Raw genomic sequence first — 18,454 nt, forward strand, 5'->3', positions numbered from 1 at the left:
ATCTACTTTATAATACAAAATTGGACAATATAAGACAAATTAATTGCTGTTTTTGCATTCCTAAAAATATTCAAATTTTCTATCACAGAACTAAGATTAGCAAATAATATTTTTTGAATATCTTTTTGTTATCCACGTGTTATAATATTAGGTTGTTTACATACATGATTTAACACCAAATTTCTAACGAGTATATCTCATTTTTACTGTGACATTTAAAAATTATGCAAAATTATTAGTACAAACGAGAACGTTTTCCAAAAATTTTAGCCCAGTAAACCATATCATAATAGAATTCCATTTTCTTATTAATTACAATATGAAATTATAAATTTTATTATAATTATAAAGCTATATTCTTCATTTTTAAAGAATAACACCTACGTTAGGAATATGTTACTTTTAGTATATTTAGAAACTTGATACTATTGTATATTAAGCTATAAATTTAATATTATTTTAAGATTGTTCCTAGATTCACTAAGTACATATTCTTATTCACATAATAATATGCAGTTGAAGCACACTGAATATTTAAAATTGTTCAAACAAAAGATCACATTTTATCTTTCTTTGTCAAAAATTACACAAATACGTCGAAGCAGCTAAACAAGGTTTGTATAATACTTTTAATCAATTTATTATAGTTTGATGTTATTGCTTATTATAATGTAACATAATTTTATCCAAATTAATTTCATCTATTGAAAATTTCCTGTTTAATACGTAAAGATTATATCAATTCAGTTTCAGAGATGATACAGACGTCACTTATTTTATATATATATATATATATATATATATATATCGATATACAGCTAACAACATTATAATATATTGATATAATCCTAACCTATTTACTTGAGATATAATAAATATCAGATTTATTTTCACATTTTTTAATTGATAAATTGCCATTAAATTGATGTATCACGAATGAACGAACATCAATGACGTGTTGGATTGACGAAATTATTAATCAACGAAAACATGAAAAACAAGCATATGGTAACAAATATAAACCTACATTCTAAAGGTGAATATTAAAATTTTAATAAATAAAATTATCATATAAAAAGTGAATAATAAATAGGTGTATGGTTTATGTAAAAAAAAAAAAAAAAAAAAAAAAAAAAAAATTTTGGTTATTGCACTTGAATAAGAAGGCTTACATAATACAATTTATATTATGTAAATAGTTGCAAAATTCACAATTTATGAAAAAATGAAAAGATGACAGTAACATTAATTTCCAATAATAACATAGTAAAGATGATACAGTAAATAGAATAATAAGATATTTTCCATTCATTAAGTACTGATTTTGTAGCAAATGCCAATTTCTTAAAAAATATTCCAAAATTTTTTTGAAAATATGTAAATTTAACAAAAAGATAAGATAATTGAAATACTTAAAGGAATTAATTTATATTAGAATTGTATAATTGTATATCTTAAAAATGCAAATATAATTCAGATAAGAAATAGCTTATTGAGTAAACATATATTTTAAAAAATTCAAATCTAACTATTCAATTAAATTATTTAAGTATTATATTTTTTAACAAAAATTAAAACTTAAATCTATTGATAAATTTAATATATATATATATAGTATCAAGCGCTCAACATGAGTTGTTGCATTAGAAATGACTAAGATAAATTTATTTTTTGTCATTTATAATCCAATCATATCAAGTGATAAAATTATTAAATATACTTGTAAACTATTGTTACTATTTAAAAGCAATTAATAAACATACATTTTGTTAAAGAAATGTATCATTACTATTATATGTAGAGTAGATCCGCTGAAAAAAAAATGAAAAATAATATACTTATAAATCAAATAATGAAAAGTATAATGAAAATTAATTGAATTAAATAGTAATATCACGATTTTCTAAATCTAAACCTTATCAATTTCTAAATAAATTGAAGTTATTATAACATTTTTATACGAGTATATAATTCATGGCTTCCAATAAATATCAGCAAATGCTTATAAACCAGTTAAATTTAACCTTACTGCGATTTAACAAATTTTTGAGATTTAACAAATAAACGAGACAGGTATAAATAATACTTTATTTTATTTTAATTATATAATGTAGCGAGTATAATTAAGTGATTTCTTATCAATTATGGAATAAAATATCTAAGATTATTAGTATTAATTAGTAATTAGTAATTAGCAATAAAATACTAAGATAAATGTGATTTTTACCATTAATATTAAGGATACGAGAAATTGTTATGTGAAAATTTGAATTCCTAAAACCGGTTACTTATGAAAAATTATAAATGATAGTAAATACTTTCTTATTTTCAATCATAATTCTAATGTTTGTTGTTGAAAAATGTATTATATGAGTTTTATATTTACGTACAGTGTAATATATTTCTTCATTATATAAAATTTCTTGCATTATTGGGAATAAAATCTAATTTTCCAATAAAAGTTTCTCAACTAACATTCTTAGTTATAGTTGCTTCCACAAAATATTCTACATGAATAGTATTTCGATTAACTTCAAAAAGACTTGATTAAATATTGTTAATAAGACATAAATCGAATAGTGTGTTGTAAAATGTATTAAAATTATTTAATATATCTTCATAATTATTGTAATTTATACTTCCCACTTCTCAATTGATTATTTTTAATTTCATATATTCAGTAAGGAATTTAATATTTCTCATATAACGTAATGTTTTTTGTAATTTACTGTTATATAATTGAGTGTGGTTTCTTGTGCAAATGTATAAATTCTAGTTTATCTTTATTAGATACAATTTGTCGGTAACAAATATTTGAAGGGAATAATGTCAATTCAAATTATATTACCGTTGATAATTAAGCTCGTCTCGTCATTTATAAAAATTGATTTGTAAATATGCATTTTAAGGAATTTTATGAAATATGCCTTAAATTTTTTTTACATAATTTATATTTAATGATTATATTTAAGTAATTTAATATCAATATATTCTTTTATAAATAACATGTAATATATAATATCCACTTATTGTCATAAAACTAATTTAGCATTAAGTATAAAATTAAATAATTTTAAGTAATATTTCCTATTCAGTATTATCAAATATTGGGATTTAAAATATTTATTTCTTTCCGAAATAAAATTGAATAACTTTTAGTTATAAAAATTGTACCGAATTGTATGTTCATGTATTGTTAATCTATTTTTTAAAAATCATATACTTTTTTATTAGGCTCTTAATAAAAACATCTTTATGTTTATCTTTAATTAATATTTTCCTAATTAAAATTATCAATTATATTGATATTATTCTATAAATATCGACATAGAATAAATTTATTATATCTAATTTATTTTACATATGTACACCAAAAGACCTGTACTTCTGTTAAATAAGGTTTGTTAGAATAAATACTTTAGTGTAGGTTGCACATATTGAATAATAGATTTTCACATTTTTTAAAAATATGTAATATAAAATTGTGAATCAGGTGGCTCTAATTTTTAAAAATAATTTATAAATTTTATTTTTTTAGTATGGGACTCAACATACTTTTCAGTGTATGCATAATATTTTGTAAGTTTTAATATTTAATATGAATAGCTTATAATTGAATTTAGTTTTATGTTATTTATCAATAGACATGTATAATTGATTAGATGCCCAATACGACTTTTCGTCTGTCGATGCCTTAATCGGACCAAATATTCGCCCAGCAGAAAGGCTAGAATTCCCTTTTATCGTATCACTGATACGCGTGAATCCAATGCGCAGTGAACCTTTAAACGATCACATCTGTACTGCAGCACTTGTCACAAACACACATGTTCTAAGTGCAGCACAATGTATCGAAAATAGATTAAAAGATGAGACTGTAGTTCTAGCTGGAACGAACCATTTATTCTTTGGTAGATTATACAGTATATCATGGTGGATAAACTATAATTCGTGGGCCCAATTCATGAACAAACGTATTGAATTTGAAGATAATGACATTAGTATTATAAAGGTAGTTTATTCTTAAAAAAAAAAAAAAAAAAAAAAAAAAAAAAAAATTTTTATGCTATTATGCTAAAAAAATTACATATATATTTAAAAAAAAAAATTGTTTATTCACTTTCATTTTTATAAGATTAATGGTTGCATAAATAATGAACGAATGCATAGCAACAAAATTGAATTTAAACGGACAATAACGATCATTTTATAATTAAAAAAAATTATTTAGTTAACCCGAGACGTAGACGAGGATATTACACCGGGACCAATTTTATATTTAGCTGGTAAAGATTTATATGGATTCGATGTCCATTTCGCTGGATGGGGTGAAACAAATAATCATCAAGTATCTTCTTACATGTTAACGGCTAGTGCATCAGTGATCACGTCCAGTGAATGTGAACATAGAATTGCAATGCTCGAAGGTGGAATAACACCTATACCTAATAATTTAATATGTACATCAGGAGATCCGTTTGTGTTATTACAACGTGTAAGTATTTATCTTATCGGATAAATTTATGTCAATAATATATGAATTGCAGAACGGCACCTTACTTTCACTGATACATTTTTCTTATCGTTTGATGAAAAAACAATTTACTTCAAATACCGAATATTAAACAAACAAATAAATTATTTGCTTATTTGAACTTAAATTCAAATATAATATATTACTAATTGTTATTTGAAATCAAACGAATAAGCTGCCGTTTCATACTTTTAATAATACCTATTCCTATATTTTCTAATTATAAATATATAATAAAGAATTGAGAATATATGTGATCAAATAACCAAATATAAAAGTAAAGCAAAAATTAATAATATAAATATACAGTTTGATTAATGAACATTAATTTTATTATCATATTTACTTCTCAACGTTATTACATTGAATACTACTTTTTTTACGTTGTAAATATTTAAATGAATGAGAGATAAAGACTGTTAATTATATGAAAACAAACGACCGATCAGATTCATAAAATTAATTTTCTTGTATTTTCACTTTTGTAAATAAATAAATTTAATATTTCTTTGTACCGATAACCTTAAAAAATTCTACTAAAAAAGTTATTATAAGAAATCTCTTATAAAATATTATAATCTTATATATAATATTATATATGATCAAGCTTTTCAATAAATCTTTAAATCTCGTTAAATATATACACACATATATGTATTTAAAGTATAAAATATATTTTTAATTTAAAATTAATGTTATCAATTCTGCAAAACCATCATTTGCCATTATAATACATATTTCTATGAAATAATAAAATTTGTTTCATTTTATATTTATGTGTTTGTGTCAAAATTCATTGATAATGCAATTTCAATTATATTTATTAACAAATCTTTTTTAAATGACTCGATAAAACTATAAATATAATACATAATATATTGTTTTTTAGGGTGATTTTGGTGGACCACTTTTATTAATGGGCTCGATTGTAGGTGTCGGTAAAGAAACTCGTCCATTTATAAATGACCATTTCCACCCAGAAAAAGTTAACGTTCACATAAATATTAATTATTACAAACACTTTATTCAGGATGTCATAAAACCGACTTTTATTTGGGCGTGAACAATAAATGCATAAAATAATTGAACACTTGTCAGTTGATTACGAAGTGAGCATTTATAATTTTATTTTAGATAATCAATGACTTACATAATTATGTTTGTATTTAAATTTATACAATTATTATGAATTAAATATCCTTATTAATAAAAATTAATAAAAAATGATTTATTTTTATGTAGATATAAGTTGATATAATTAGATATAACTTATATAGATATAATATTTATACTAATCGATATTCTAAACATTTAGCATTTCCCCTACCTTTAAACATTTTTTAAATGCTAATTTGTTAATTCAATTTTTTTAACATAATGCCGAAAAAAATATTAGTATATAATTAATAATATTTGTATATATTATTTTTGTCTCCCTTGCGTTATTTGTACCTTATGTTAATAAAAAAGCAAAATAAAAATAATTTAAGGCAAACTGAAATTAAATTAAAAATAAAAACATATAAAAAAAATATTATTCCTTATTTAAAGTATTGAAAATAAATATTATAAAAATCAACTATAAATATGTATTACATAATCGCTTAGACAATTTTGCTCCAAGTAGCTTTAATGCCAACATTAAATAAGATAATATAATATTAAATGAATATTTATTAAAAACTATTTTAATAACTTATCAGCGAGTCTATGATCTATGATAATTAAGTCTATGCAAAGATGAATTGTATGTAATGATTCTTGACCATTCTGAAAAGATACACTTTTTTATATTCGATATTTTTTAATTTCTTATTTTATATATTATTATAATATATTTTTTAATTTTTTAATTTCAAAATATGCTTCTGTTAAGAAACACCTGTAAGCATAACCAAAAATAAACTATCAACAATTGATAAAAGCTTCAATTACTTTGCAATCTTAATTCATTAATCATTAATCTATCAAATATTTTTTTCGAATTGTGATTATAGATATAGAAATATTATTTAATACCTAATATTTGACTTATTCATTATTATTATTAAACGTAAAAATTATAAATCAAATTAATTTATAACACAAAAATTTAATTGTAATATACATCAATATGAGTTATAATGCACAACAACGTATAATACGCGTGGACATGTGCCTACGCATGAAATTAAAAATAAGTCTAATTTTTTACTTTAATCGATAATAAAAATAATTAATATTAATTGAACAGAATAAGACGTATTTTTTCATAATTTCACTAAATAATGTTCTCTGGGTATATATAATATGATTCGAATTTAAATACAAGTTTTATGTAATATTTTGACTAATAAATATATATTTCTTCCTTAAAAAATTATTGGTCTTTGAAATTTTCAAAATAAATAGTAATTAAAAATTTATAATCGAGTATAAAACAGTTCAAAAGTATTTCATGAAATTGTTATTTTCAAATCTAAATACATACAATTTAAGGTTGGATAGTTTTTCAAGCAATAAGTTTCAATTTTTTTTAAATACTTTAATTAAAACTTTATTGTATTATATTAATATCTCTAATAATTTTCAATAATCTAAAATATATTCAAATGTCTATAATTGAATTCTAATAATTAAAAGTAGTAGCTGTAAGAATATTTTATTATATAAATAGATAGCAAACGTGTTTGACCATGTATATATATTATCAAAAAATATATATATATATATACATATATATATATATATATATATATATATATATTAGTGGATATGTACGTATATAAGTAATACCATGTAATCAAATAATATAGTAACAAATATTTTATTTATAAATTTAATAAATTTTAATAATAATAAACCATAGACGTTCGTTAATAATGATTTTACCAACAGAAGTGTCCAATTGTGTATTTGGAATTTAAAAACTTCAAAGCAATTTTGTTAATTAAATTGTGAAATTTATCATAAGCGGAGTAAGAGAATTAGACAAAGACATAAAACATAAAACATGATAGTAGTTGAATAAATAATACCGCAGATGCTGAGCTAATTTAGGATAAATTTGTTATTTTAGTGGCTTTAAGATGCTAGGGAATACGTATCTCTTTCTTGGACATTACATAATATTATGTAAGTCGCCAATATTTCTATAACTCTAATGTACATTAAAATTAAAAGTTATATATTTCAGGCGTCCAATGCGTACTCGCAAATGGAAATCCCATGATTGGGCAAAACGTTGAGAAAGTAAAGACAAATGAATTTCCTTTTGTTGTATCATTAATGCGCAATAGCACTGCCGATATTACTGCTGAAAGAAATCATATCTGCACTGGAGCTCTTATCTCACCACGAGATGTTTTGACTGCCGAACACTGCTTGAAAGGGGAAAAAAGAACTGACATTCTTGTCCTCGTGGATTCCATTGACTTAAGGAGTGGCAGGAAGCACCAAATTAATTGGTGGATAACGTATAAGACTTGGGCAAAGCAAAGACATATGTCTTTGGAATATAGCGAGAACGATATCGCCATTATAAGGGTAAATTCTCGAAGTTGCGGAACCTTTTGCGGAAACCTTTTGCGGAAACCTTCCTTTATCTCTCCTTCATTGAGTATTATTGTGCCCGAAACACTCGAACGCGCGGATAAATATGTGTTTGAAGCGCATATTAATACAAACCAACCAACAGCTTATCGACATCGTAAAAATTTCAGTCCTGTGTTATCAGAACATGTAATTTTAATAATACTTGGTTTAATCAAACCGAAAGGATGGGTTTTGATAGCTTGACATATAAAACTCTGTTAAAGCAATTGATTAATAAAATATTTTTAAAGCTGTTTTTATTTTTAAATAGTTATAAGTATTCTGTTATCAATGCTAAAAGGAAATATTAATCGAACATCTTTCAGTTGAATGAAGCGGTTACTCACAGAATCACTCCAGCCACAGTTTCAACCTTATCGAATTCCGATTTTGTTGGATATGATGTCGTAGTAACTGGATGGGGTCAATCAAACGATGGATTTAATCCAAGATATATGGAAAAAATTGATGTTAAAGTGTTATCGAAAACAAATTGTGAAAATAAAATTCAGATGGCAAGTGGAAAATTGGTTCCATTAGATTCGAGATTCATATGCACCAGTGTGACCCCATTTGGATTGTTGCAGCCCGTAAGAACTTAATTTTTAAATGTATAAAACCAGTTTCTCATTGCACTCTGCTATTAAAACTTTACTATATAGTCTATCGTGTCATTAATAAGTCTAAAAGTTGCCGAGATACTGCACGAATTGTTGTTTTTTTTTTCCTATGGTTTTCAATAAAAATAACTAGACTCGAATTTAAACTTAATCTTATTCGAATCAACAAATTATAGAATTGATGTTAACGGAGTTATAATTTTATTTTTAAAAATAACATATTTTCTAAAGTCTTTATATTTACTATTTCACAATACCCAAACTTGCGCAAGAATAAGTAAAATTAAAATTTTGTTTTGACAAAAAACTTTAAAGTATAGGACGTTGAGTTTTTAAATAATATTTTTCAAAAAGGAAACGAATCACGTAGACATGATTTATAAAAAAAACTACAAAAATGAAAAGATTATATTAACATAAGATATTGTGAAAACATTTTAAAACATTTATTTCTATCGACATAATATTTATATTGTAAATTTAAAAAAATAAAACGTAAATTAAAAAAATTCATAAATCCGGAATTTTAAACAAAATGTGGATAGGCTCATTATTATACTGAAAATTTAATTTAAAATAGGATTGTAATACGAAAACAGGTAAGAAAAACAAAACAAAATTGTTACTTCTCTTTAAAAAAAAAAAAATAAAAAAAAACGTAAAAGCTAATAAAACTTTATAATTATCTATAAAATATCGACAATGCATTTTGCGATTACAAATTTTGCACATTTCAAACACAATATTCAAGTGCATAGACATTTTATTCTATGATTATACTGTTATTTAATAATATCTTTATTTATTTTTAGGGAGATAGCGGTGGTCCACTGTTATATAGAAAAACAATCATTGGTATAAATAGATCTACATGTCCAAAAAATGTAGATAATAATTACCAAGTAAATCTTCATTTAAGTGTTAAATCATATACAACATTCTGTACAGATGTTAAAACAAATTCATAATAAATAAGATGATAAATTCTTTACATTGTTTAAGAATATTTTTCTAGATAATTGAATTAATTTCATGCTGCAATATAAATACTAACAATTCATTAAAAAAAAAGAAAAACTAAAAAATATAAACTAATTCCTTATTTTTATCTAGCTGTTCTTTCAAAATAATTGCACAAAATAAATAATATTTATATTTAATTATATAACTTAACGACCAATAATAGAATCGAAATTAAAATAATGCTAAAAATTAATTTTTACAATATTAATAACCAGTATAAACAATTAATTTTAATCAATGAATTATTTTACTCTTTGTATTATCTTTACATTGTCTATGTTTTAAATTTTGTAAAGATAGAAACTTGTGTTCGCTAGAAAATAATGTAAATAATTTTGTATATACTGGCAACATTCTTTTTCTATTACAATTGAAAGCAAACATCATTAAAACTTATTACTTAATTGAATTTAACGTTAAAAAGCAATAAAAATCATGTTTTGAATTTTTTATTAGCTTAAAATTATTTTTATTCGTAATACAAAATGTATAATAAAAGTATTTTATTTCATATTAATTTCAAAATTCTTAACTAATATTTAATGAAATTTATATCATGAAAAATATATGTAATAAGGTTTGTTTAATTTTTCAAAAATTTTGTATTTAATCATATTATTTTTACTAGATATTTGAATAAAATCAATACAAAATCAAATCTTTTATCAGATATTATCGTATTTCTATATTTTTCTAAATAATAATTTCTAAAAAAAATTTAATGTTTTAATAACAATGCAAATTGTTACATAAAAAATTATAACTAAATTCTTTGAATGTTTTAATATACTTCTAATATAATTCTAATTGATTTTTCATAATTTAATTTAATGCTAAAAAGGATTGATATAAATGCATGCATAAAGGTTTGATAAGAATGTAATATTACACTTATATAATTACAAAAATTAGATATAAAAAGTGCTTATACAAAGTTTTACAATAATATATTCCAATGTCGCGCTGTCATGAAATATACATAATGTACTTATCGACATCGTTAATCTAATTCACAATTGTAGAGTATTTATAAATCAAGCAATTTATGTATATTTCGATCAAATAAATCCTTTAATTGTATGTTTTAATAAAATATGTGTTAATACTGCGAATTGTATATTTATTATAAAGTTTTTAAACATTTCTAATAATCTTATATATATTATTAATATTAAAAATCTGACATGTAGATTAATTATTATTTAAGATTAGCTAGAAGATTAGATAGTAGTTGGATTTATTTTCTTACACGTGCACCAATGTAGTCAAACATAGATTTTAGTATGCATGTAAAATCTTTTAATGTCTTTCTTAATCTGTACGTATTAATAAGTAAGTATGAGAAATTTATTCTGTATATATTAATTTATAAGTTATATAGAAAATTTAGCTTTCATTAATAGTAATATAACTAATAAAAAATATATTTAATATCTTCATAATATATGCTAAAATATAGTATATTCTTTACTTCATAGAATACAATTAAGAAATTTTTTTATATGTATGTAAATTTTCTAAAATAAGATTTTAACATGACATTGAAGTGAATGATATACGATATAATCACCACGAGAAAGGTAAAACATTGTAAATAAAAATAAATATAAAATTGACAATAATTATATTATGTTCAATTTACATTTAGAGTATTAAAAATAATAATAAAAATTATATTTCAAATAAATATATAATACATCATTTTTATTTATTGGTTATTATAAAAATAAATTTTTTAATTATAAAACATAAAAATTGCCCAAATTATTTCATATAAAAAAAAATATATATATATATATATACATGAACTAAGCTATTGATATGTATAATTTAATAATAATATTATTCTCTTTAAGAAAATGTAATATTTTGCAGGTAAATATTTTAATTTTTCCAATACAACACCTATCATAGGAGAAAATGTTCAACAAGCAATAGAATCTGAATTCCCGTTTATTGTGTCTTTAGTGAGACTTAGTTCGAACTATTACAAACCGGAAAGAAATTATATTTGTGGAGGAGCTCTTATCTCACCTAAAAACGTTTTAACTGCCCAACACTGTTTAGAGGAAGAACGACAAATTGGTGTTGTAATATTAATTGGATCGGTAAACTTGAGACAGACTACGAGATATTATATTTTTTGGTGGAAAACATATTACGACTGGTGTGAAAGTAGAAGTTATCCTCTTCAATTTGTTGTAAATGATATAGCCGTTATAAGAGTAATTAAGTATTATAAAATATTACAAATAAAAATAGATTTATTATACCGAAATTGTTAAAAACATTTCATTTTCAAAACTATAAATAAAACATATTTTAGCTAATTTCAGAAGTGCCTGAAACTCTTGTTCCGGGACTTATTACGAACGTATCAAATGCTATTTTTCACGGATTAGACGCTGAGATCGTAGGATGGGGTATAACGAACAACGGAAAACATCCTAAAATTATGAACAAGGCCACTGTGAATATCATAACTATCGAAACATGTGAAGCAATAATAGAAAGACTCCATGGAGCAAAACTTGTTGTTGATGCAAGATTCTTGTGTTCCCTTGCAAATCCGTACATACTAATGGATAAAGTAAATATATAGAATATTACTATAAATTAAATAATTATATACTTTATAATAATTGAACATATCTCTATTATATTTTGTTATTATTAATATAAATGTTTAACAATTAATTTGACATTAATATTCGTTATATAAAAATCAAATCGATGTAGTTTTGATCTACATATATATCATAATTCACTTAATAAAATTCAATCCAGAATCATTGAATTCCAAAATAATTTAATAAAAACCATTATAAGAACTTTACAAGGTATCATAAAAAAATGTAAGAACGCCAGTGAATATTCAGTGTTAAAATTCATCATTTAAAATAGTAATAATTATGAGCAAATAGCATAATATTATCAAAATATCATACAAATTATTCGACAATCTAAAAACATCGATAAGTTGACAAAAATATTATGATTGTAAAAGACATTTGTAGGTGTATGCGTAATGTATTAAACTATTCAGTTTTTGTCATATCCCCAGTTTATTATAAATAAAATCGATTTTTTAAATTTTATTATTCTTTATGAATATCAAAAGAATTTCAGTGTTTATTACTTATATAGAAGAACTTGAATCACATAAGTAGAAGTAGAAGAAAAAAAGAAATAAACATTAGATTTTTAACTTGTTTGAAAACATTACAAACTTCTGTGATTAAAAACTTTGATTTGAATTTACAAAAAAAAAAAAAAATATCTCGTTAAAGATAAAATTTATATTTCAAGATACAAGTTTAATATGATTATATTAATAAATACACATAAAATGTTATCATTTCAATAAAAATTGTTGTACATGAATTATAATTTTCAGGGTGATAGTGGCGCACCAGTTATACATATGGGAAAGATTATAGGCATTAATAGATCAACAATACCATTACCAGGAATGCATTTTCATCCAGAGAAAGTAAATATTCACATAGGAATTTACTTTTACAGAGGATTTTTAATAGATATGATAGCACACGTTTAAATAAATTATAAAATTATTAATAAAACTGGCAATGATTGACATTTTTATTTACACCCATATTTATATCTAATATTTATGTCATATGATTAAATATAATATTTTATAATGCGTATGGAGCGTACTGTTGTGCATGTAGAGTACTGTTACAAATTGTATAATTTTTCATTAATCAAATTATTATCGTTTCTATTGCATTAAATCAACCGTGTAAATAATTCATCCAATATTCATCCAAAAGATGCGACTTTATAATTAAATTCACAAATAAAACAAATATTTATTTTATAATAAATAAAGAATAAACACCGATGAACTCTTTATTTACTATTTATAAATATAGTTACTAAACTGTATACTTTTATCAACGACTCTATTCTTGTAAAATAACTACTTGAAAAAGTATCTTTTTTTTAATTTTATCATAAAACATTATGCAATAATCTTTTTCATGGAGTACATTGTTGAATATTAGAACTAATTACAGAAGCCGTATTATAATAATAAATATGAGATCAATTAGCTCTCCTTACGCGATCCACTGAATCTTAATTTATCAATGGCATATACTGGCGAACGACCAACACACGCAACGAAAACAGGACCTGTAATTAATTTAATATTTATATTTCTCGACGGGTTCAACGTGGCATTTACCTCTTAATACCTCTTAATCGATTAACCCATTATACCTATTATACCCATTATATACTTACTTACACATTATATATAAAGATCGATCTAATGCATTTTCTTTTCGACCCATTATGATCATCCAATATACACAAGATACGCGCACTTAAATGAATCGATTTTATAAATCTAATCTCAAATTATGGCCTTTCTGTTCATTTGTATTTTATGGATTTTTCATATACAAATGATTAATCTTAGTCGATCTAGTATTTCGTAAAAAATAAAAACTACAAACGTAAAACTGTTTTTTTTTTTTTTTTTTTTTTTTTTAACTTTTGAAAATAATTTTTAATTGTATCCAATGAATGTTCACTCTATTAATAAGAAATAATAAAACTTTGCAAAGAAAATAATCAATAATTAATTTATGAAATTTGAATCAACTCATTAAAAATATTTTCCAAAAAATTAAAAATTTCACCATTCTTACATTGTTAAATTGTTTTTAATCTAATGAAAAAATATGAAAATTGCTTCTGTCTTCTGATACATATACATAAATATACATATGGAACATAAAAGTTCTTTTTTAGTAGAGTCAAATCAGCTATGGAAACGATAAAAATAAAAATAATATGTTTTAATTAAAGTGAGATTCAATAGTGTACATTGTTAAGGTTATTAAGTAAAAAGAAAAATGTTAATGTAGTTTAAGCCTTTCTAATTCAAATCTCATTTATTTTAAAGAAATGGATAACCGGACTTACTAACGCACTTAATTCCTATAAGCCTTCGCGAGTATAACAGGGCTAACGATTCCTAATGACTTTTTGAATTTACTCTTTTTTAATCTGTATTATGAGAATTTTCCAATCGATATGTGCGATGTTCAATGTAAATAAAAAGAATAATTTAACTGAAATTAAACAATTGCATATAATTGTGAGGAATTATTTATAAACTCTTAAAATTTATTAATGAAAATACGAACTGTGACAATTGCTTGAATTTCAATATTAGAGTAAAAAAATTAAACAATACATAAATTTAGTACAAATATAGAATCAAAGAAGACTAATGACAATAAATATATAAATAGAACACTAAATAGTGTTCAGCATAATGAAAAGAGAAAATATAAAATACGTATAAGGTAGATCGTAAAAATGAAAGAGAATGTTGAAAATAAAAATAAGCATTCCATTAGCAAATTAACTCTGTCGATAAATAAGATCTGTCATAAAGATTTTTCAGCTTACATGCACAGATCAAAATAATATGGGTCTTAATCGCTCGCATCAGAAATAAAAATTCTCAAAATATTTTCCCAAGGAGTATCGGCAACCTAAACAAGAGGTTTCCACGAAAACTGCATCAAATTCTTAAGTAATCATCTGCCTGAGCGCTCGCGAATGAACACGTCACTATTCGCGTCTCTCTTTATCGCGAGGAACAACGCTTTCAGCCTATCCCAGCGTGAGGAAAAGCGAGGAGAAAAAAATGAAAACACGTAAAGAAACCCGGCCTGGGGCAGAAAGGATTGCACTGTCTGGCTCCGCTGGACCGTACAAACGATTCGTTGAACACACGCGCGGATTCGTTTAGATTAGGATCTTTTCTCGAGCAGCAATGGATCCTTCTTGAATTCATCGGCATTGGATTTTATTTTTATTTTTTTTTTTACGATAGCTGATCTAGATGTGAGCGCGATGTTTTCTTTTTAAGCTTTATAAGTGTCGAATATACAAGCTTAAAATTTGCTTTGAATCGATAAGGATCATAATCCTAAATCCTTTTTTATTGATCCGAGTAGAACATGGATAGTTATTAGGATTCTCAAAGGCATCTTTGTTCAATGTGGATACTTTAATGCTCGTAATTTTTTCTTGCATTTAAAATTTAAAACCCAATTATAACTTTCGAGAATATGAGACTTTTTCGAGTATCTTTTAAAGTCTTCCTTCCGAGAAAACCTAATATTCGTAATAAATTTTTGTAAGATGAATGCTTAATACAGTTTTCAGAAATTTTAAAGAAAAAAATTGAAGTAAAATATGTCCGTGGGATTAACAATATAACTCTATTCAAATAAATGTTGAAAAACTCTTTGATTTTATTGATCATAATATTAATCGAATTTCATTATTCACTCGATGAAAAAATTAAGCAGCAAATGAGCATAAAAGCACTGTACAACCACCATATATCAAAAAAAAAAATAAAAATAAAAGAAAAAACTGAAATATCGGAAAGTAAATTAAATAGGATTTCAAATTGACATAAAAACTCGGTCAATATATAAGCCACTTATCAATCTTCTAATTTAGTCCACGTGATAGGTAGAAGAAATTTACAAAAGGAAAACTATAGTAAAGAAATTACAGCGATTGCCACAAGTAAGGATAAAGCTGGAATCTATATCCGCCGCGTTCAATGTCTTCGATCTAATTAGCAGAGAGGAGCGAATCTCCGTATTATTGAATATTGATTAAAGTGCTTTGCCTTAGTAGCCTTAGTGTGGGTATTTCGGGCTGTCGATAACGCATAACGAGCGAGAAAAAGCGCAGCTGTGCCCAAACAGTGGAAAGGAGGACGCTTTCGTGCGCAGATGCCATTCGCGCTTCGAACAAAGTCCTTTTATTTAGGACACGTGATACCCCACACGTACTCTCAGAGATAATAATTAAGAGATCGCGTATACCAACGCCATTTGAGGGGCTTAACAACTATACGCTCAAACGCCTCTACCCATCCTTCAAACGAATGTCTCTTTAATTTCTGTAATCAGCAATCTGTCGAGAAGAGAATATTTTTAATGCTGCACTTGAGCTTTGCAAACGCCACGTGACAATGTTTACGACTTCACTATATTTGAAATTATTATATTATGAATTTGTGAGAAATAAGCAAACATATGGCTAGTGCTACTACTGTAATCATTAAATACATAAAATAAAATAAAAAATAAAGTTGCAATAGCTAAGCAAATACTGAAATATATAAAAAATAATTTAAAAGAATTTTCTGTTTCAGTGCTCATGTTATTTTCTTAAATTATAAATAATTGATTTTATAAAACAAAATTTTTCGCTCATAGTTATAAAAAAAAACTTTGATATTTATAAGCTTTTTTCTTAATAACAGACATTTCACGATTAATTATAGCTTCATACGTTTTACATATTTTAAATTTGAGCCAAGAAAATATGTATTTACGCTGGTTTTAAATTTAAATAACGAAAAGAACGAAAATATTATCTTTTTAACATTCTTTATTTTTCCATATATGACATTCAGTATTAAATATTTAAAAGGACATTGAATTACATGAAGTGTACCTACAATATTTGTTGAACTTTATACAAACTAAATTCTTATATCTTATTAAAATAGTAAAGTATTGTTCAAGTCAGATAAAGCAATAAAGACATTGTAATGTATATGAAATTCTCGTTAGCCTAGAGAAAACATGAAATGCAACTGTGCATGTATACCAGTAAAATAAACATAAATTATGTTTACGATTATTTTGGGAGGAGCGTAGAAGGATCACGAATGCATACACTTATGGGTAATGAAATGCGACGAATGGAACTTGCGAGAGATGAGGGCGAGGGAGCCAGCGAAGATACCGATCAACACGTGGCAAGCGGAAAAGGAAAAACAAAAAGAAAAACGATGTACGATCGACGTACGACGAGGAAATGTTAAACACTGGAAAGACGAATTGGGCAGTTGGGGGAAGAATTAAAGAAAAAACGTCTTTTTTGTAACGCACACCGACCTTTCACTTTTTTCAACATTAAAAATTGGCTTGATTGACCTTATTGATTTTTTAAATTTTTTTTATTGATCCTACTTGGTATATCGGGTAATAGGGGCAGAGTGAAAGTAGCCAAAAATATACTATAATATAGTTAGTTATAATATCTATGATAATACGATGATAATCCTACAATATTTACAATCTTTTGCCCAAATCTAACCCAATATAAGCCTAATGTCTCTATTTTATTCAACGCCGAAATAAATAGCAATAATGATTATTTATACAGTTCAGTGGATAAAAATGCTATGTAATATAATTTACATCCACTTGTTGATTTATATCCACTTGTTGAAATTGTATTCCCTCCATGAAACGAACTTAAAATCGTTAACTAAGTAAGTAGCCGATTTCATATTTCAGGCGACACAATGAGTCGTAAAAGATTCACCTACTTCAAAATCAACACCAAGCAGCCGATTATAAACATTGAAAGCTACTATCGAGGGTGAAATCTCATTTCCTAAAATATAGCTTCTTCTTTCCGTGAAAAGAGTTTTTCTAAAAGCATGTCTGAAGCAAGATAAAGAATAATAAATGAACAGGTGACGTGACGCATACGCACATCCAGCTGCGAAGCCACGTTGGCCATCCCCCGATAATTATCCTTTCTCTGACATTTCACTCCTACCTCGACTTCCATCGTTTTTCACCGCACTCCGATGACGTCTTCACTTATACAGATC

The 18,454-nt window shown here is 24.6% G+C and overlaps 2 protein-coding genes across 2 annotated transcripts; both read left to right on the forward strand.

Annotated features, from left to right (window-relative positions):
* Nucleotides 1-3,769: 3,769 nt before the first annotated feature.
* LOC105360374 (chymotrypsin-like elastase family member 2B) lies at nucleotides 3,770-9,695 on the forward strand. The gene is made up of 6 exons (XM_011497266.1): nucleotides 3,770-4,012; nucleotides 4,232-4,495; nucleotides 5,424-5,472; nucleotides 7,710-8,059; nucleotides 8,434-8,697; nucleotides 9,540-9,695. Exons 1-6 carry the CDS (start codon nucleotides 3,770-3,772, stop codon nucleotides 9,693-9,695), a joined length of 1,326 nt encoding a protein of 441 aa, XP_011495568.1.
* A 1,296-nt stretch (nucleotides 9,696-10,991) lies between these two features.
* On the forward strand, nucleotides 10,992-12,352 carry LOC105360375 (venom serine protease-like). Its single transcript, XM_011497267.1, has 3 exons — nucleotides 10,992-11,082; nucleotides 11,626-11,975; nucleotides 12,077-12,352. The coding sequence occupies exons 1-3, from the start codon at nucleotides 11,034-11,036 to the stop codon at nucleotides 12,350-12,352; spliced, it is 675 nt and encodes a 224-aa protein (XP_011495569.1). The 5' UTR covers nucleotides 10,992-11,033.
* The last annotated feature ends 6,102 nt before the right edge of the window (nucleotides 12,353-18,454 follow it).

This window comes from Ceratosolen solmsi, unplaced genomic scaffold (assembly GCF_000503995.2).
Source record: "Ceratosolen solmsi marchali unplaced genomic scaffold, CerSol_1.0 scaffold13, whole genome shotgun sequence".
In the NCBI taxonomy this organism is placed as follows: Eukaryota; Metazoa; Arthropoda; class Insecta; order Hymenoptera; family Agaonidae; genus Ceratosolen; species Ceratosolen solmsi.

Bases quoted from the DNA above. Each gene is read 5' to 3' on its own strand.
- LOC105360375 (XM_011497267.1), top strand. From the start codon at position 11,034: ATGCATGTAAAATCTTTTAATGTCTTTCTTAATCTGTACGTATTAATA. The intron at 11,083-11,625 runs GTAAGTATGAGA...AATATTTTGCAG, and splicing joins TAATCTGTACGTATTAATAA to GTAAATATTTTAATTTTTCC. The intron at 11,976-12,076 runs GTAATTAAGTAT...AACATATTTTAG, and splicing joins ATGATATAGCCGTTATAAGA to CTAATTTCAGAAGTGCCTGA.
- LOC105360374 (XM_011497266.1), top strand. From the start codon at position 3,770: ATGCGCAGTGAACCTTTAAACGATCACATCTGTACTGCAGCACTTGTC. The intron at 4,013-4,231 runs GTAGTTTATTCT...AAAATTATTTAG, and splicing joins ATGACATTAGTATTATAAAG to TTAACCCGAGACGTAGACGA. The intron at 8,698-9,539 runs GTAAGAACTTAA...ATTTATTTTTAG, and splicing joins CATTTGGATTGTTGCAGCCC to GGAGATAGCGGTGGTCCACT.